Here is a 20,846-nt window from a genome sequence, read left to right as displayed (position 1 = left end):
GATCTCAGCCTCCTGAGTAGCTAGGATTACAGGCATGAGCCACAGGTGTCCTCTGCCAGGTGCTGGGCCCCCTCCCTCTCCCTCTCTTCTTTTTTAAAGGAATCTTCACAAACCCCCATTTGCCACCAGTGACAGGGTCATACCAAGATCCAAGCTGGTCTCAAGCTTGAGGTCCTTCTGCCTCTGTATCCTGAGTAGCTTTGTATCTCCACTAAAGCCTAGACCTTATATGAAAGGCAACTGCATATGAGCCCTCTATTAGACTGTCCACTGCAAGTGCAATAAAATAGAGGCTTATAGCTCCTCAAGCCTGCTTTTTTCCCCACTACTTGTCTTGCTTTCTAGAAATCCATTCCTCTCATTACTGCCAGCTATTCTAAAATAGCTGTTATGGGTTAGGATGTAGGTCAGTGTACAGTGTTTGACTAGCAAAATGTGTCTCTCTCCCTGTCTCTCTCTGTCTCTGTCTCTCTGTCTCTCTGTCTCTCTCTCTCTCTCTCTCACACACACACACACACACACACACACACTGTCCTACGAAATGTCTGGACACAGGTGATGATGATATACAGTAATGAGTTAGATTACAAAGGTCTTGTTGCTGGGTGCCCGTGGCTCACCTCTATAACCCTAGCTACTCAAGGGGCTGAAATCTGAGGATCACGGTTCGAAGACAGCCCGGTCAGGAAACTCCGATTAACCACCAAAATGCTGGAAGTGGAGCTGAGACTCAAGTGGTAGAGGTCAAGGACAATGGCCTACGCCTTGACTTCAAGCCTAGGACACACACACACACACACACACACACAGAGCTCAGTGCCGCAGGATCACTTTTCCAGCATGATCAGCGGCCACCGTGACGTCAGACACGACCCCCCCCACACCCCTCCCCAGCTCCCCAGCTCACTGGTCCCGCCTCAGAAACCCTCCGAGTCCGGGGCCCCCGAGGCCCCGCCCCGGCTGGAGGGCGGCCGTGCCGGGGAGGAGTCTCGGGGCCGGGGCCATGGCGGACCCCACGGTGTGCTCGTTCCTCAGCAAGGTGCTGTGCGCGCACGGCGGCCGCATGCTCCTGCGGGACCTGCGCGGCCACGTGGAGCTGTCGGAGGCCCAGCTGCGGGCGGTGCTGCTGCGGGCCGGGCCCGAGCGCTTCCTGCTGCAGGCGGTGGAGGCCCGGGAGGGCCGCTGGGACGCGGAGGCCGAGGCGGCGGCGGGCGGCGCGGCGGGCGGCGCGGAGGCCGCGGCGGAGGCCTGCCGGGTGGTGGCCGTGACCTCCGCGCGCCTCTGCGCCCGCTACCAGCGCGGCGAGTGCTCGGCCTGCGACCAGCTGCACCTCTGCCGCCGCCACATGCTGGGCCGCTGCCCGCACCGCGACTGCTGGTGAGGGGCGCGGGCGGGGGGACCCCGGGCCGCCCTGAGGCGGGGTGCCGGGCGGGCGCGGTCCGGCTGGACCAGGGCGCGCGTGAGCTGTGCGCGCGCGTGCTGTGTGTGTATACGTGTGTGTGCGTGTACTGGCCCTGGGGCTTGAACTCGGGGCCTTGCGCTTTGTTTTACCTTTTAAAATGTGTTAGTGTGCAGGTAATTACGGAAGGGCACATGACATGTCAGGTAAGGGGGACATTTCTCTGGGGACCCTGTCACCCCTTCCCTGGCTCTCCCCCAGTTCTCCCCTCCCGGCCCCACCCACAAGTGGCAGCGTTCATTTCCCACCTCGGGTCCAGTTTCCTGGGCCTCCCCAACCCTCCCAAAGACAGAGAAAGGAACGCACGGACTGACAAGAAAAGAAGGTGGAAACAGCATCAAAGGAAAAACCCCGTCCGTGTCCATCTCCTGGAGCCGCTTTTCTTTTGAATAGTCCACTTCTTTGTTCATTTCTTGCACCTGAAGTTCTCTTTCAGGACATCCTTGGCCCAAGACTCTGTGCCGCAGGCCTTCAAAAAAGTTCTAACATTGGCATTTCAATTCTTCGCATCTTTTGTGGTAGTGAGTGTAAGGTCCATTCCTGGATACGAACAGTACTTGCGTTACCTGGGCAACTGGGACACCTGGAAGAGGTCACATCTGCATCCGCTGTGGTCACATCTTAATCTGATGTAGTCACACCTTTCTCCCACCTGATCCCACCTCTTACCTGGTCCCACTTTCCTTTACCTGGACACACCTTCCCCCCCCCCCCCCCCCCCATATAAGGCCTAACCTGGGCTAGATGCTCTCTTTTGCCAGCCACGTGGAGTGCCAACCTTGCCTGGTCCCAACAGGTCTACTGAATAAACCTACCCCTTACCTGAATACCACAAGCGTGGTGCAGTTCTTACTCGGCCACCTCTTTTTAAAAACCTAACAGTAAGGTCTTGCAAAAATGCTTCCCCCTATTAAAACTAGTTGTAGCCATTCTCAGGGCCCTGAACAACTCTGATTGTCCTTTAGGCTCTTATCATATAGCACAAATATTGTCGGCCTTATCTAAATCTCTGCTTAAACACGTTTAGGTAAGCAGACTCCCTGGCTGGCTGGCCTTGTGCTTTTGCTTAGCTTTATTTCACTCGAGGTTGGTGTTCTACCACTTGAGCCACACTTCCATTTCTGACTTTTTGCCGGTTAATCGGAGATAAGAGTCTCCTGGGAGTTTCTGTGCGGCTGTCTTCAGACTGAGATCATCTGATCTCATCATCCCCAGTGACTAGGATTCCAGGCATGAGCCAGGATATCTGGCCTACTCAGTATTTTGATTTTTATTCTCGGTACTTGAGAAATTGACTTCACCTGTAAGCCGGAAGCTGCCCTGGAAAGGGACCCGCACCCACCTCCCCTTGCTCACCTTAGCGTCTGACCACGGCTGTTGTATTCTCCTAGGTCCATCTGTGCCCTTTCCCATGACATCCACAGCCCAGTCAACACCCAAGTCCTGAAAAGCCACGGGCTCTTTGGTCTCAATGAAGCCCAGCTTCGCATCCTGCTTTTGCAGAATGACCCGTGCCTTTTGCCAGAGGTGAGTCACCGCTGACCCTCATTGCTGTATCCTTACAGGGGTTTCCTCTGGCTTTTTGGTTTTAGATCTGAGTTCTGATTGCTTCGAAGCTCTAGGAGTTGGGGTCATTTTTGTGTATCTGTGTTACTTGGATGGGCCTAGGAAGATAGAGCCCCACCCTAGGAAGGTGCTCTGTCTTAATCCACGTCCCCCATCTTTTTGCTTTAGTTATTTTTGAATGAGATCTCCCATGTATACCAGCATAGATGAAGTCCTTCTCTTCATGCTTCCCGTGTTGGAGGGATGCTAGGCATTTGATGCCACCGCATACTGGTTGAGATAAGGTTTCATGAACTTTTTGTCCAGGCTAGTCTCAAACCTCAAACCTCCCAAATCTCTGCCTCTCTAGTAGCTGGGATTACAGAAGTGAGCCAATTCCATTATAACTGCTTAGTTTCTGAGTCTCAAGATGTACCCATTACAGTTGCTATTATAGCAATTAGCATGCTTGTTTCTGTTTAGCCATATAAAGAAATTTTTTTTGGGGGGGGTCGGGTCGTTGGTCCTGAACTCTGGGCCTGGGCGCTGTCCCTCAGCTCTTCAGCTCAAGGCAAGCACTCTACCACTCGAGCCACAGTGCCACTTCCGGCCTTTTTCTTTTTGCTTATGTGGTGCTGAGGAATCAAACCCAGGGCCTCATGCATGCAAGGCAAGTGCTCTACCACTGAGCCACCTTCTCAGCCCTGGCCATATAAAGAATTTTTTAAAAAATGGAACTCCCAAGAGAGTATATTATGGGACTAATTTTCTGAACTGGTGGTGCATACCTGTAATCCTAGCTTTTGGGAGACAGAGGCAGGAGAAATGTGAGTTTATGACCAGCGTGTGCTATGTAGTGAGATCCTACAATAAAAGAAAAGCAAAACAATCAAACCGGACCAAAAATAAAACAGTAGGATTTTCTAATCTAGCATGGGGATTCTATCATAGACATTCGCAGTCTATAGACTCCTGAATACTACCCATCATCATGCGGTCCTGCTTTAACTCCAGAGGCAGCAAAGGCACACACTGTGAGCCAGGAGTCTGGTGCAGGGGGCAGAGGCCGCCATCGCAGCAGAATCTGCACGCAAAGTGTGTCTGAGGAGCCAGAGGTTTCTTCTTGGCCATCTCCTTTTAACTTCCTTCAGGCTTTGAAGCCCGGCATGAGCCATAAGCAACCTGCTTGAGATAAGGTCTTGATCAAGCCTGGGCTGGCCTTCATCTTGGAATCTTCCTCAGCCAGCCTCTAGAGTAGCAGAAATGACAGGCCTGTGCCACCATACCTGTCAACACATCAATGCTTATCTTTTTTTTTTTCTGGCTGGTTTTGTGTTTGGGGGGGAGTGATAAGGGGCTGTGTGATCTACGCTAAGCAGTGGCCTAGGGCACAATATGGTATTATCAACTGTATTCATCACACTGTACGTGAAGCCTCCAGAATCATTCATTCTAACAGAAACTTTGTACCCTCTAACCTACTGTCTCTATGCTCCCAAGTTTGTTTGTTTGTTTGTTTTGTTTTTTGTTTTTTTTTTTGGCCAGTCCTAGGGCCTGAACTCTGGGCCTGGGCGCTGTCCCTCAGCTCTTCAGCTCAAGGCCAGTACTCTACCACTTGGGCCACAGCGCCACTTCCGGCTTTTTTTCTTTTTGCTTACGTGGTGCTGAGGAATCGAACCCAGGGCCTCAGGCATGCAAGGCAAGCCCTCTACCACTGAGCCACCTCCCCGGCCCCCTTGAGCTCCTTTTTGCCCAAGGTGCTCTACCACTTGAGCCACAGCGCCACTTCTGGCTTTTTCTGTTGATGTGGTACTGAGGAATCCAGCCCAGGGTTTCATGCATGCTAGGCAAGCACTCTACACTGAGCCACATTCCCAGCCCTAGTTCATATTTTAATAGACAATAGAAATCGCTTTGCTTACTATTCTTCTTTTTCCATTCTTTTTGTTTGTTTAATCAGTTCTTGTTTCCTTTTGCAGACTAGATTTATTTTTTTTGTTTTTGTTTTTTTTGGGGGTCCGGTCATGGGGCCTGAACTCTAGGCCTGAGTACTGTCCCTCAGCTCTTCAGCTCAAGGCTAGCGCTCTACCACTTGAGCCACAGCACCACTTCCGGCTTTTTTCTTTTTGCTTATGTGGTGCTGAGGAATCGAACCCAGGGCCTCAGGCATGCAAGGCAAGCGCTCTACCACTGAGCCACTTCCCAGCCCCTGCAGACTAGATTTAGAATTAGTTAAATTTCTAAAGCTACATTATAGAAACTTGGCAGGTTGAATTGCATTACAATTATGTGTTTGTTTTAAAAATTTCATGCCACCATTATAGATAAGATGTTTTATTTTGAAGTAGGTTATGTGTTCTGTGTAATTTTCCATATTTCAAGTTAAGCAATTACATTCCTGTTTTGTCATTTACCATGTTCCTCTATCTTAATATTCTAAAGGTTTGTTAGGTTTGGCTCAAGCCTGCTACTGTGGCTTGAACTCAAGGCCATGTGTCTCTCTTAGATTTTTTGCTCAAGCTGGTATGGAAACACTTGATTCGGAAGTACTCTTTTTTTTTTTTTGGGTCCGGTGGTGGGGCCTGAACTCTGGACCTGGGCACTGTCCCTTAGCTCTTCAGCTCAAGGCTAGCGCTCTACCACTTGAGCCACAGCGCCACTTCCGGCTTTTTGCTTATGTGGTACTGAGGAATCGAACCCAGGGCCTCAGGCATGCAAGGCAAGCGCTCTACCACTGAGCCACCTTCCCAACCCCGGAAGTACTCTTAATACTGCCACTTCTGTCTTTTTGCTAGCTAATTGGAGATAAGAGTCTCTTGCATTTATCTGTTCAGGGTGGCTTTGAAACTGTCTTCAGATCTCAGCTTCCTAAGTTACTAGCATTACAGGTGTGAGCCTATAATCTTAATTAATATTACCATTAGTATTAAAAGCAAGAATTGAAAGAAGATGATTTAAGCTGGGTGCTGGTGGCTCACAGCTGTAATCCTAGCTACTCAGGAGGCTGAGACCTGAGGATCGAGGTTCAAAGCCAAGATGGGCCGGAAAAGTCCGTGAGACTCTTATCTCCAGTAAACCACAGAAAACCGGAAATGGCTGTGGCTGTGTGGCTCAGGTGGTAGAGTGCTAGCCTTGAGCTAAAGAGCTGAGGGACAGCGCCCAGGCCCAGAGTTCAAGCCCCAAGATCAACAACAACGAAGATGATGTAATCCCCAGTGGTTTAGGGCTTAAAAGATACAGAGCTCATGCCTATAATTCTAGCTATTAGGGAGGCTGAGATCCGAGGATTGTGCTTCAAAACCAGCCCAGTCAAGAAAATTTGTGAGACTTTTATCTCCAATTAACCACCAAAAATCTGGAAGTGAAGCTGTGGCTCAAGTGCTAACCTTGAGTGAAAAAGCTCAGAGACAGCACCCAGACCCTGAGTTCAAGCCTCAGAACCAGCACCAAAAAATGAATAAATACATAAATAAAGTGATAGCAAGCAAGGAACGTGATCGAGAGCATGAGGTACCAAGTTCAAGTCCTGTGCCCCCATAAAAAAAATCAAAATAAAAGAAGACACAGTGAACTCTCACACTTGATGTGTTCCCTTATTTCTGCTCCAGGTCTGTTTGCTGTACAACAAAGGCGGCCACCCCCCCTACGGGTACTGCAACCTCAAGGAGAAATGCACCAAGTTCCATGTGTGTAAGAACTTTGTGCGTGGAGAGTGCACACTTCACACCTGCAAACGGTCCCATCAGCTCATCCACGCCGCCTCCCTCAAGTGGCTGGAGGGCCAGGAACTAAGTGTTTCAAGTGTTGTGAATTTTCAGATCATCTCTGCATACAAGCATATGAAGTTGCACCAGATGCTTGAAAATAAAGGTAGGCGTCTCCGAAATGGCTGAGAACCATAGGCAATCAGGTGCTTCGGAGATTCTTCACTGTGAAGAGGAAGGAGATTCACTTGAGAGCCGGATGCTGGTGGTAGTGCATACATGTAATCTTAACTAATTTTAACTGAGATCTGAGAATCCTGGCTTGAAGCCAGCCCAGGCAGACAAATCTGACAGACAATCACCAGTTAACCAGCAAAAAGCTGGAAGTGGGGGTATGGCTCAAGTAGAAGAGCTCCAGCCATGAGTGAGAAAGCCAAGCAAGAGTGCGAGGCTGTGAGTTCAAGCCCTAGTACTAACACACACACACACACACACACACACACACACACACACACACACACACACACACACACACACACACACACTTGAGAGTGAGTCTGGGGATGAAATACTTTGTATGTTCATTGCAATTTCATCCTTGGAAAGCTTAAGACAGTTGACCTTTTGGAATGGAGCCTTGTAGTTCTAACCAAAAAAGAGAAGACTGCCAATTCATAGAATGTGCCCAAGGATTTGAACAGAGTAGCACCTAGGTAAATTGAGGGAAAGCTCAGGAAGTGGAGCAGCCTTAACAGCTTGGCTGAGAACAGAGGAAGGAGATGGTTCAATAACTATGTTGGAAACTCACGACCCTCCACTGTCAGAAAATGAATAGAGGGGTTGGGAATGTGGCTTAGTGGTAGAGTGCTTGCCTAGCTCGGTTTTTATCCCAATCCACGCTATCCCTCTTCCTTGTCTGGGAGTCAGACTCCCGTGAGTCACAATTGGTTATCAAGTGTAATGGGATAATACAAGGAAGTTTGAAAGTACTTCAAGCATTAGTGAAGAAGTTCTCACTCAAGGTGGGGTGGAGAGGCTCTATTCTTTAACATGGCTGGCTGGTCACAAACAACATAGCAAGTGGTTATCGTTTCAAGACAAGAAGCAAATAATTCTAGGAAATACTGGTACTGAACTGTGACTGGTTACAAGATGGGAGACATTTGGTTTGACAGAAATGATCACTTTTTCTCCCGTAACTAGAAAGTTAAATATTATTTGAGATGGCTTTCTTTATTACATTGCATGATACTTACTTTATTTTATTTTACTTTTGTTGGCTATGGGTCTTGAGCTCAGGATCCGGTGCTGTCTCTGAGCTTTTTCACTGAAGGCTAGCATTAACCACCATTACCTGCCTATTATTATATTTTTGTTGTTGTTGTTTTTGGTCGTGGGGCTTGAACTGGACATGGTGCTGTCCCTCAGCTCTTCAGCTCAAGGCTAGCGCTCTACCACTTGAGCCACAGCGCCACTTCCTGTGTTCTGGGTGGTTTATTGGAGATAAGAGTCTCATGGACTTTCCTGGCCACCTGGCTTTGAACTGCGATCCTCAGATTTCAGCCTCTTGAGTACTAGGATTACAGGTGTGAGCCACCAGAGCCTGGCTTTATTATACTTTTAATATATCAATCATATATTTGAATGCAGACAAAACTCTTTAAACTCATGTATCAGGAGTCTTGTCTGAGGCCTGGGTAGCTGGGGAGATGCTCCCAATATAAAGTGGAATTTTGACAGTGAAGCTCATCTCTTTATTTTTCCTTTTAGATAACTCAGCTTCTTCTACTGAGCATTCACAGGGCCTTGAGAAACAAGGCGCGCACAAGGCTGGGACAGCAGAAGCCAGGCCTCTTGTCCCCGTCGCTGCTCTGTCAGCCAGCAAGCCCTGTCCAGCTAAACCTTAAAGAGCATTGGAGAAGTGAGAAGTTTGACCATCTTGGAAGATTCAAAAGCACAGCTTTGCTGAGCTTTTGTTTGTGACAGTTCGTTCATGCTATTATTTATGAGCCGTATTCATGATGATACCTACCTCACAGATTGTGTCAATTAAAGATGGAAAAGGAAAAAATGTCAACTTAGGAGGAAAGCGTTGCAGATGGGATTGGACATGAAACAAGCAGGAGAGAGTGAAGTCTGAGTCTAGGGCTGGGAATGTGGTTCAGTGGTAGAGCACTTGCCTCGCATGCATGAAGCCCTGGGTTCCATTCCTCAGCACCACATCAACAGAAAAAGCCAGAAGTGGAGCCGGGCACCGGTAGCTCATACCTGTAATCCTAGCTACTCAGGAGGCTGAGACCTGAGGATCACGGTTCAAAGCCAGCTGGGGCAGGAAAGTCCATGAGACTCTTATCTCCAGTAAACCACTAGAAAACCAGAAGTGGCGCTGTGACTCAAGCCCGTAGGGCATTCTCCTTGAGCTGAAGAGCGCAGGGACAGCTCCCAAGCCCAGAGTTCAGGCCCCATGACTGACAAAAAAAAAAAAAAGAGAGAGAGAAAGCCAGAAGTGGAACTGTGGCTCAAGTGGTAGAGTGCTAGCCTTAAGCAAAAGAAGCTCAAGGACAGTGCCCAGGCCCTGAGTTCAAGTCCCCAAATGATAAAAACGAGAAACAAACAAAAAAACTCTTGAGTCTGGAGGAGATGAATCTAGTACAGTACTCACTGGCAGTTTCCATTGTGAGCATCAGAGCTTGTACATTTCCTACACAATTTTTATTTAGCTGCTTCATAAGCATCTATCATACATAATCATTTTTTGCACCTCTTAAAAAATATATCATAGTTGAACTACCTCTCTTACCCTGGAAGATTTCAGTTCTTCTGAACAAATCCTTGAATATCTCTTTTTGTAAAATCTACACAGTACTGAATTGCAAAAGTCATTTTTTTTACTCTTGCTTAACTTACAGATGCTAAATAATATTGTCTTTTAACTTGCATTTCTTTAAATATATGTGCAAGTGATTAGATCTCTGTGTAACTACTTCCTGATTGTTTTGATTTTTAAAGTTTCTTTTGTGCCGGTCCTGAGGCTTGAACTTAGGGCCTGGGTGTATCCCTGATTTTTTTTCTCCCCACAAAGCTAGTGAGCATTCTATCACTTGACCCATACACCGCTGCACTTCCAGATTTTTTTGTTTCATTGGAGATAAGAATCTCATAAACTTTCCTGCCCATGCTGGCTTACAATTGTCCTCAAATCTCAGTCTCCTGAGTAGTTAGGATTACAGGCATGAGCCACTAGCGCCCTGCCCAGTAAGACCTTTTTTTTTTTAGTTAACTGCCCTGCAAAAACATATATTTGAGAAATAGGGACAATGTAATAAGTTTTCATCAAGCCAGATTTATTTAAATTACAGAAAATTTCCTTATGAACCATATAGGCTGAAATGTCCTTTTCAAAGTGAGAAATTACTATATTTTTTTCTTCAGGCAGTGAGTCATGAATCATATAGTAATTTTTTTTTAACTTTAGTTGTCAACAACTGTTTTCTTTTTCTTTTTTGGGGGTCTGGTCGTGGGGCCTGAACTCTGGGCCTGGCGCTGTCCCTCAGCTCTTCAGCTCAAGGCTAGAGCTCTACCACTTGAGCCACAGCACCACTTTCGGCTTTTTTCTTTTTGCTTATGTGGTGCTGAGGAATCGAACCCAAGGCCTCAGGCATGCAAGGCAAGCGCTCTACCACTGAGCCACCTTCCCAGCCCTTCTTTTTTTTTTTTTTGTCAGTTGTGGGGCTTGTACTCAGAACCTGGGTGCTGTCCCTAAGCTCTTCAGTTCAAGGAGAGAGCTCTACCACTTGAACCACAGCACCACTTCTGGTTTTCTGGTGGTTTATTGGAGATAAGAATCTCATGGACTTCCTGAATCATGATCCTCAGATCTCAGCCTCCTGAGTAGCTAGGATTACAGGCCTGAGCCACAGGCACCAGGCTTCAACAAGTTTGAATGATGTTTTCTATATTTTGTTTTGAGAGTTGTTCCCTCAATCTCAATTTTATAGGTGCTGATTTATCTTCCTTCCTTCCTTCCTTCCTTCCTTCCTTCCTTCCTTCCTTCTTTCTTTCTTTCTTTCTTTCTACTGGGGATCAAACCCAGGCTTTATGTATGCTGGACACAGTGCTCTACCATTAAGCTGTACCCAGCCTTGGTGCTAACTTCTTTAAAAAATATATCTTTACTTATTATTATTATTATTTACTCTTTATCATTTTATCATATGTATTTTTGTTGCAACCCTTATGTAACAGTATATAAAAGTATACTTAACATTAAAAGGCTTAGTAGACTTTTACATTATGTGTTCTTATATATCTTAGAGTTGTGCTCTTATATATGTTATATGTGAAGTTTTTGGCTCACTATAATCTTTGTTGGAATTTATTCAGTTCTATAATATTCCACTTTAAGGAGAGTTCTGTTGCTATTTATTCTGTAAAATGATCTCATCTAATTGTTACTAGCAAAGGTCTGGCCGCTTACCCAATGATGTCTGTAGTCTAGGGGTTGAGGCAAAGAAGTTTTGTTTTGTTTTTTTGCTTGTTTGTTTTTGGTGCTGGTCTGGAGGGTTGAACTCAGGGCCTAGGTGCTGATATAATTCAGTGGTTTTCAAGTTAGGTGTTTGGGATTTTTTTTTCTTTTATACAAAATTCTAGGTAGCCCCACTTTAATTGTTAATGTAATTGGATTACGTGGATTTCATTGATCTCCTTATTTCTTTCCTCTTCCTGCCTTGCATCCAGCTGTCTTCTTGTTCTTCAGAAAATAAATGTAATCACATGGCTTTTCTTCCTAGTAAAATCTTAATAGATGTCCATGCCAGAGGGCAAGAGTCATTGCTTAAATCCTACGCGGACCAGGAGTATGAGTTAGAACGATGAAGTAGACCAGAAATGGGGACAAGGCATTAGTACTCTGGCCAGTTGTCTAGCTTAAAGTGGCAGCTGCCCCTGGATGCCATCTGGAGTGTGCTTTCTGTTTCTTGTCTCATTTTTCTGAAGAAGCTGCAAGTCCAGAACTTTGTCAGAAACTTTCTGATGTTTAATATTGACTTTTAATTGAGGTTTTTTGGTTTTATTTTGTTGTTTTCTTTGTTTTTGTTGGTTGTGGGGAACTCTGGGCCTGGGCTCTGTCCCTCAGCTCTTCAGCTCTCTACCACTTGAGCCACAGCGCCACTTCCAATTTTCTGGTGGTTTATTGGAGTTAATAGTCTCAAGGACTTTCCTGCCCAGGCTGGCTTTGAACTGTGATCTCTGATCTCAGATCTGAGATCTCAGCCTCCTGAGTAGCTAGGATTACAGGAGTGAGTCACTGGCACCGGGCTTGAATTGAGTTTTTAAACTCAATTCAAAAAGCAATTCTGTTTGTACTATCCACCTGCAGTTTGAGGAATGTGCTATTTTGTCTTGTGACTATGTTTCATTACAACATCTCTCTGCCTGCCTCAAAAGCAAAATTACAGTCTTTAAAATAATAATTAACCTTTCCTGACCCCTAGAGATGGTTCTTGGAGAATTCTTGGAGCACCAGCATCAGACTTACCATGTTACATTCCAATTCTTTGCCTCTGAGTGAGAGCATGTATTATTCATGTAATTCTCATACTTGGAGGTTAAAACTTTAAAAAAAATTAAAAATATATACTGAATTAAACTCTGAATTTGAATCTGTTTGGATCAGTATCATATTGGTTTTCCATTCCCTTTTTTCTTTTCTTTTCTTTTTTTCAATCAGTTGTGGTAGGCGCTGTCCATCAGCTCTTCAGCTCAAGGCGAGCATTCTACCACTTGAGTCACAGCACCACTTCCAGTTTTCTGGTAGTTAATTGGAAATAAGAGTCTCATGGACTTTCCTTGCCCAGTCTGGCTTTGAACCATGATCCTCAGATCTCAGTCTCCTGAGTAGCTAGGACAGGTGTGAGCCACTGGCACCCAGCTTCCTACTTATTTTTTTTAATATTCCATTTTTTTCTCCTATTGATGGTATACATATTTTAAAAGTGCTTTAGGTGAATTATCTAGATCTAAAATGAACTCTTTAAGGGTTGTAGATACTAATTCTTTTCTTTTCTTTTTTTTCTGGGGTCCGGTTGTGGGGCCTGAACTCTGGGCCTGGGCGCTGTCCTTCAGCTCTTCAGCTCAAGGTTAGCACTCTACCACTTGAGCCACAGCGCCACTCCTGGTTTTTTTCTTATGTGGTGCTGAGGAATCGAACCCAGGGCCTCAGGCATGCAAGGCAAGTGCTCTACCACTGAGCCACCTTCCCAGCACCTATACTAATTATTTTCTATTAAGGCTAAAGTTTCTGCTATTAATGTGGCTTTTTTATTTACTTATTTCATACTACTTGTTTTCTATTTTTGTCTAGGTCCTATAAATCTGTTATATTCATACTTTCTTGAGTGTTCTATGTCTATCTTTAAAGTGCTGTTAATTTTTAAATATCTTTTGGCAATTTATCTTTGTTCTCATACTTGTGGGTGGCCAGTTTATTTTTCTAAATATAAAATCATAAGTGGAAAATGATTTTCTCTCATATATTTGTTATTTTGCGTTAAATACAAACAATATGATGAAAAGATTATTTTTGCATTTCTTCATTAAATATGAAGTGAGTTGGTTTTACGTATTTTTAAATAGAAGAGAAATAATATCTATTCTTGTTTATTAGAAGCTACAAGTTTGATCAAATGAATTGCTATCTTGATATATTACTTTTATCATTAAATCACCCATATGATTGATTACATTAAAGGACTTCATGAGAGTAAAACATCCTCCAATTCCTGAAATAAAATCTATCTGATGATTTTGATTTTTTTCTATATATTAGTAAATAAAGTTTGTAGTAATTTATCTGTAGTAATTTCTTTTTAATTTTTGTTGATAGATGGCCAGTATAAATCTTACTCTAAGTAGTATTTGAAGTTTTGTAAATTGATTCATAATACCATTTTTATTTTAGGAATAATACATTGTTGTGTTTTAAAGCTTCTCTGTTGCTATTAGGGACTGTTTTTCCAAAGACATTTTTTTGAAAATACAATAATATATAATATTAGTATGCCATTAATTATATGATATTTTTCTATAAGAATACATTGCTTTGGAAGTTTTAGAAATACTGCTGTGGGGTTTGCATGTGACACTTGAGTGTCGGCAGACTTGGAGCCTGGGGCAGTGGTGTTGGTAGGTGGGGCCTCTGAGGGAGGTGACTGGGCCATGGCCAGGCTCTGCCCTACCATCATGAAGCCACTTGTGGGTTCACAGGGCCTTGGGCTACTGGGAGGTAATGGGAACATGAGGATGTGGAACCTTGATGGAAGCGTGGGTCACTAGGGTGTGTGCCTTTGAAGGGGATATTGGTTCCTGGTCCCTATTCAACCCCAACTCTGACCTCTTGACCTTCTGAACCCAGGACTGACGCCTCTCAAAGGGCCAGGCAGATAGGCCTTTCTTTCTGCCTGAACTTGATTATTCTTGCATTACTCTGGCGGGGCAAACTTTGCACAGTGCAAGTTCAGACTAACACCTATAAAGTAACCTAGTTGGTAGGGGGCAGTATAGTCTTACAGAAGAACTGATCTGGGCTGGGAATCTGAGTTTGAGTTCTGATTATGCCTTCAATTGACAGTATAACTTTTTTTTGGTGGGTTATGGGGCTTGGACTCTGGGCGCTGAGCCACAGCACCACTTCCAGTTTCCTGGTGGTTTATCGGAGAGGAGAGTCTCAAGTACTTTCCTGCCCTGGTTGTCCTCAAACCAAACGGTGATCCTCAGATCTCAGCCTCCTGAGTAGCTAGGATTACAGGAGTGAGCCACAGATGCCTGGCTGACAGTATAACTTTTGATGGACCATTATATAATTCATATAGAATAGAATGAAATACTAAAAAAAAAAAAAAAAAAAGTCAATATTTCAAGGCATTAATAAAATATTGAAAGTTGAAAAAAGTGAAATACTAATAGCATATATATCATAATGCATATAATGTTTGCTATATACATACACAATAGCTATAAAATGATTATATATTTGTAATATGTTTACAATATTTATAATGTAATTATACAATAAGTAATTATAATTAATGTAATTATATATTATATAAATTAAGTATATAATTATAATATAATACAACATTTAAGTAAAATGGTAAAAACAAAATGAATGTGAGCCAAGGATTTTTCTTTTCTTTCTTTCTTTTCTTTTTGCCAGTCCTGGGGCTTGAGCTCAGGGCCTGGTCACTATCCCTGAGCTTCTTTTGCTCAAGGCTAGCACCTACCTCTTGAGTCACAGTGCCACCTCTGGCTTTTTCTGTGTATGTGGTACTGAGGAATTAAACCCAGGGCTTCATGTATTCTAGACAAGCATTCTACCACTGAGCCTTCTTCTCAGCCCATGAGTATAATTCTTTTTGAGCATTTCTCTTTTTTTCCCCGCCTTGGTCTGAGACTAAGACTCAAACTCCTGCAGCCACTTCCACCCATTGGCTAGTGCTCTTTCAACTGAGCCACGCCTCTAATTCAGAGCCAAGGATTTTTTATATAGCGCATATCTAAAGAGCCAGTGAGAAGGCATAACTGGCTCTAGGAGAATTCAAAGAACCATATCTAGTTATAGGCAACAACCAGGAATGAATTTCCTAATGTATATGGTATGTATGTATGTATGTATGTTTGTATGTATTTTTGCCAGTCCTGGGGCTTGAACTCGGCCTGGGCACTGTTCTTGAGCTTCCTTTGCTCAAGGCTAGCACTCTACCACCTGAGCCACAGCACCACTTCTGGCCTTTTCTGTTCATATGGTACTAAGGAATTGAACCCAGGGCTTAGTTCATGCTAGCATGCAAGCTACCACTACGCCACCTTCCCAGACCCTAGGTATGCTATTTAAAAAGCAACAGTCAATTGCATTCCACTGGACCCATTCATTTTCATTGCAATGGAAGTTATTTGCAGTGTTACTGATTTGTATATCTTACAGGACTCAGTAACTATTACTGGGTGTCAATTTTACTGGATGTAATTATGACTTACCAACCCATCCTTGTGTCCGGTGTAAGAATTCAGGCAAGACTCAAACCCAGGGAAAATGAGAGGAAAGTTTACTAGGAAAGGAGTACATTTTTAACCATTTTGTCATCTGAGAAAGTGAATGAATATTATCTGCTCTCAGAAGATTGTAAACTTCAAGATCACCTAAAAGCAGGGCATTGGTGACTCATACCTACTACCTGAGATCTGAGGATTATAGTTTGAAGTCAGCCTGGGCAGACAAATCTGTGAGACTTATTGCCAGTTAACCAGCCCAAAGCCTGAAGTTGTGCTGTGGCTTAGTAGTAAAGCACTAGCCTCAAGCAAAAAAGAAAAGAAAACCTGAAAAACTAAGGGATGGTGTCCAGGCCCTGAGTTCAAGCCCAGAACTGACACACACACACACACACACACAAAAGAAAGAAAGAAAAAAGAAAAAGAAAAGATCACCTAGGGAATAAATGGTCTAAGACAAAGCAGAGATGTAGTGTAATATGTACATAGTACAATATATTTCTCAGAACTATTTTTTGTGTCAATCCTGAGGCTTGAACTAAAGGCCTGGACACTGTCCCTGAACTCTTGCTCAAGGCTAATGCTCTACCTCTTGAGCTACAGTTCCACTTCTGGCTTTTTTTGTGGTTAATTGGAGATAAGGGTCCCTCTGACTTTCATGTCCTGGCTGGCTTTGAATCACAATCCTCAGATCTTAGCCTCCCAAGTAGCTAGGATTACAGGCATGAACCACGGATATCTGCCTTCTCAGAACTTTTTGAGTTCTGAGAAAGTAAGGTAAAGATTTGCCCTCAAGCTGGGCGCCAGTGGCTCACGCCTGTAATCCTAGCTATTCAGGAGGCTGAGATCTGAGGATCTCAGTTCAAAGCCAGCCCAGGCAGGAAAGTCCATGAAACTTGTAAGGTCTGCTCCTGGATGGCAAGCAGACTCCACCCTCCTCGCAGCAAAGTCTCCACCCAGTACCTGCGTTACCTAGGCAACTGAGACACCTGGAAGAGGTCACATCTGAATTTGATGTGGCCACACCTTTCCCCGCCCATACCCTACATAAGGCCTAGCCCAGGCCCAGACTCTCTCTTTCTCTCTCTGTTCGTTTCTAGCTCTCTTGCTCTTCTTTTCTAGCTCTCTTGCTCTTGCTCTTCTTTTCTAGCTCTCTCTGCTCTCTCTCTGCTCTAGCTCTTTCCCCTCTCTTTCCCAGCCACGTGGAGTGCCAACCTTGCCTGGTCCCAGCAGGTCTTCTGAATACCTGAATACCACGTGAGTGCTACTGTTCTCACCCCTCTCTCTGCTCTTTTCTAGCTCTTTCCTCTCTTTCCCAGCTCTCTCTCATTCCCAGGCCTTTCCCAGCCACGTGGAGTGCCAACCTTGCCTGTTCCCAGCAGGTCTACTGAATAAACCTACCCCTTACCTGAATACCACGTGCATGCTGGTGCTGTTCTTACTTGGCTACCTCTTTTTAAAAACCTAACAAAACTCTTATCTCCAATAAAAAACAAAACAAAACAAAAAACCCCAGAAAACCAGAAGTGGCGCTGTAGCTCAAGTGGTAGAACGCTAGCTTTGAGCTGAAGAGCTGAGGGACAGCGCTCAGGCCCAGAGTTCAAGCCCCATGACCAACCAAAAAAAAAAAAAAGATTTGCCCTCAAAATTACTCGTATGGGCTGGGAAGGTGGCTCACTGGTAGAGTGCTTGCCTTGCATGCATGAGGCCCTGGGTTCAATTCCTCAGCACCACGTAAGCAGAAAAAGCAGGAAATGGCGCTGTGGCTCAAGTGGTAGAACACTAGCCTTGAGCTGAATTGCTGAGGGACAGCGCCCAGGCCCAGAGTTCAGGTCCCACTACAGATTTTAAAAAATTACTTTTATATATTGATTTGATAACCCAATTAAAAATGCTTAAGATATTGATGTTGGAGAAAACCAGAACACATTCTGGTTGTGCTGACAGCCACTGTCTACTCAGCATGATGAATTGGCCATTCCCAAACAGCACGCAGGGGTTTAGCTCAGTCTGACCAATCTGACAGCCGAGTAATTGCTTAGGAATGTTCTCAGCTGGAAAAGAATCTCTTTCAGATAGGTGACACCAGAAACCACTTCTCACTTGCCATGTCCTTTAGGAAACTAAGGGAAAGAACTGAAAACATTTTCTTAAAAATGTCAGTCTCGCTCACACCACTAGAAACCGGAAGTGACACTGTAGCTCAAGTGGTAGTATGCTAACTTTGAGCAAAAGAGATCAGGGACAGTGTGCCCAGGCCCCAAGTTCAAGCCCCACGACGACCACCACCACCAAGAAGTCAGCCTGAGAGGGCAGCAGTGCCGGTGATCCTAGCTACTCATGAGGCTGAGATCTGAGGATCGAAGTTCAAAGCCTGACTTATCTTCAATTAAATGGTAAAAGGCTGGAAATGAAGCTATGGCTCAAGCAGTTGAGCCCTGGCCAAGGGCAAAAATGTTCAGGAATAGAGCCCCGATCTTGAGTTCAAAACCCACTATTGGCACAAAAAAAAAAAAAAAAAGTGAGGCCTCACTCTGGGTTTGATTCCCCAGCACCAGACAGAAGAAAAAATGTCTAGACTCTGCTTCTTGATTCATCTTTCATTTAATTTTTGAAATGCTTATACAAATATTGATATAACTGTGTCATTGAGAAGATTGAGAAGTGAATGATTTTGCTTTTACTACTTTTGAAATATCAACCTAACTAAGATCTGAGGTTTTCTAATGTGGTGAATGCCATAAATAGAAATTATATTTTTTTGAAGTGTCTCTAGGAATGCTGGATGACCTGAGAATGCAATTTTTTATTTTTATTTTTGTCAGTTGTGGGGCTTGAACTCTGGGCTTGGGTACTGTCCTTGCGCTCTTCAGCTCAAGGTGAGCATTCTACCGCTAGAGCCACAGCATCACTTCCAGTTTTTTTTTTTTTTTTTTTGGTCGGTGGTGGGGCTTGAACTCTGGGCCTGGGCGCTGTCCCTCAGCTCTTCAGCTCAAGGCGAGCGCTCTACCACTTGAGCTACAGCGCCACTTCCGGTTTTCTGGTGGTTTATTGGAGATAGGAGTCTCACAGTCTCTCCTGCCCGGGCTGGCTTTGAACCGCGATCCTCAGATCTCAGCCTCCTGAGTAGCTAGGATGACAGGCGTGAGCCACCAGCGCCCGGCTAAATTTTTTTTTTAAGTATATACTGGAACTGACAAAATAAATTACCCACAAAATCATCTGAGGTAACACCTGCATCCTATCACCTGAGGCTGAGGCAGGGGGTTTCCAGTTCAAGGCCAGCCTGGACCACACAGTAAGATCTTATCTGAAAAACAAAACTTCGACATCAAAATTCCCAAGATGGTTAGCACTGTGGTTGTGTAGTGGGACAATAGCTTTCATACTGAAAGGAAAAGGAAAGGAGGGAAGAGGGGACAGGAGAGAAGAGCAGGGGAAGGGAGGGAAGAGCGGAGGAGAGAAAAGAAAACAGGAAAAAAACACTTAAAGAATAATGAAGAAAAGAGACAAATTGTATAAGGACAGATTTAAAAGTCCCAAAGCTAGGTGTTGGTGGTTCACGTCTGTTTAATCCTAGCTACGCTGGAGGCTGAGATTTGAGGATCAAGGTTAGAAGCCAGCCAGACTAAGAAAGTCTATGAGACTCTTATCTCCAATTAACTGCCAGAAAACTGGAAGTGACACTGTGGCTCAAGTGATAGAGCACTAATAGCCTTGAGCAAAAGATCTGGGAACAGGGGCCCAGGCTCTGGGATGAAGACCCATGACTGACAGTTAAAAAAAAAAAAAGTTACAGTCCCAAATGCAAATACCAAATGGGAAAAGCACAAAATTTCAAGCAGAATGTTAGGACTGGTTGTAATCTCATAAAAATGCCAGAGGAGCCGGGCGCTGGTGGCTCACGCCTGTAATCCTAGCTACTCAGGAGGCTGAGATCTGAGGATCGCGGTTCAAAGCCAGCCCGGGCAGGAGAGACCGTGAGACTCCTATCTCCAATAAACCACCAGAAAACCGGAAGTGGCGCTGTAGCTCAAGTGGTAGAGCGCTCGCCTTGAGCTGAAGAGCTGAGGGACAGCGCCCAGGCCCAGAGTTCAAGCCCCACGACCGACAAAAAAAAAAAAAAAAAAATGCCAGAGGACTGATTTCAACACATTTGTAAGGAATTTATAGAAATTAAGCTAATCATTAATTGTTTTATGCCTCAAATCATATAATCACATCGAGTCCAAGTAATCAGCAAGGCCAAAGATTAACTGAAGAATCAAGTTCAAAATACCGAAGGATTAAGTAAGAGGATTATAATATTAGCAGCAAAATTATTGACCTTGACATTAGCTGGAGTACAGAAATACAACTTCTGAGGGGAGAGCAGGTGAGCCTCTTAATCAGGATTGCAACGGAGGAACCGTTCCCCAAACGGAAAACCAGAAGTCAGCTGAGCCTGAAATTAAAAAAAGACACTCAAGGGCAGTATTGAATATTGTTCTAAGAAACATGAGCCTGGGAATGTGGCTTAGTGGTGGAGCGCTTGCCTAGCATGCATGAAGCCCTGGGTTCAATTCTTCAGTACCACATAAACAGAACAAGTTAGGAATGGCGCTGTGGCTCAAGCAGTAGAGTGCTAGCCTGGAATACAGAGGCTCAAGAACAGAGCCCAGGTCCTAAGTTCAAGCCCCTGGACTGGCAAAAAGAAAAAAAAATACTAACATACACACATATTATTATTTAGGATTAAGTGCACACTCTACCACTGAGCTATACCTCAGCTCCCAATATTTTTTCTCCCTCTTAAACTAGAGATTGAATTTAGAGCTTCATGCATACTAGGCCGGTGCTCTACCACTTGAGCCATGGACAGACATCTTTTTGCTCCAGTTATTTTTCAAGTAGGGTCTCACTTTTACTTATTTATTTATTTTGCCCAGGCTACCCTGGACTGGATCCTCCTATTTAATTATCCCACATAATTGAGATGCCAGGCTCATACCACAACACCCAGCTTTCTTTTTTCTTTTTCTTTTTTTTTTCTGGTCGTGGAGCTTGAACTCTGGGCCTGGGCACTGTCCTGAGCTCTTCAGCTCAAGGCTAGC

The 20,846-nt window shown here is 44.5% G+C and overlaps 1 protein-coding gene and 1 non-coding gene across 2 annotated transcripts; one reads left to right on the top strand and one right to left on the bottom strand.

The window, feature by feature from the left end:
• Window positions 1-1,003: 1,003 nt before the first annotated feature.
• Zc3hav1l (zinc finger CCCH-type containing, antiviral 1 like) lies at window positions 1,004-8,843 on the top strand. Its single transcript, XM_042677268.1, has 4 exons — window positions 1,004-1,377; window positions 2,851-2,986; window positions 6,613-6,874; window positions 8,479-8,843. Exons 1-4 carry the CDS (start codon window positions 1,004-1,006, stop codon window positions 8,613-8,615), a joined length of 909 nt encoding a protein of 302 aa, XP_042533202.1. The 3' UTR covers window positions 8,616-8,843.
• On the bottom strand, window positions 2,378-2,510 carry LOC122106003. The gene has a single exon (XR_006147108.1). It is a non-coding gene; the product is annotated as a small nucleolar RNA SNORA33 (small nucleolar RNA).
• Window positions 8,844-20,846: the final 12,003 nt, after the last annotated feature.

This window comes from Dipodomys spectabilis, unplaced genomic scaffold (assembly GCF_019054845.1).
Source record: "Dipodomys spectabilis isolate Male_0828 unplaced genomic scaffold, ASM1905484v1 ptg000034l, whole genome shotgun sequence".
Lineage (NCBI taxonomy): Eukaryota > Metazoa > Chordata > Mammalia > Rodentia > Heteromyidae > Dipodomys > Dipodomys spectabilis.
This window is presented reverse-complemented; position numbering and strand designations above follow the sequence as displayed.

Bases quoted from the DNA above. Each gene is read 5' to 3' on its own strand.
- Zc3hav1l (XM_042677268.1), top strand. From the start codon at position 1,004: ATGGCGGACCCCACGGTGTGCTCGTTCCTCAGCAAGGTGCTGTGCGCG. The intron at 2,987-6,612 runs GTGAGTCACCGC...TTTCTGCTCCAG, and splicing joins ACCCGTGCCTTTTGCCAGAG to GTCTGTTTGCTGTACAACAA. The intron at 6,875-8,478 runs GTAGGCGTCTCC...TTTTCCTTTTAG, and splicing joins CCAGATGCTTGAAAATAAAG to ATAACTCAGCTTCTTCTACT.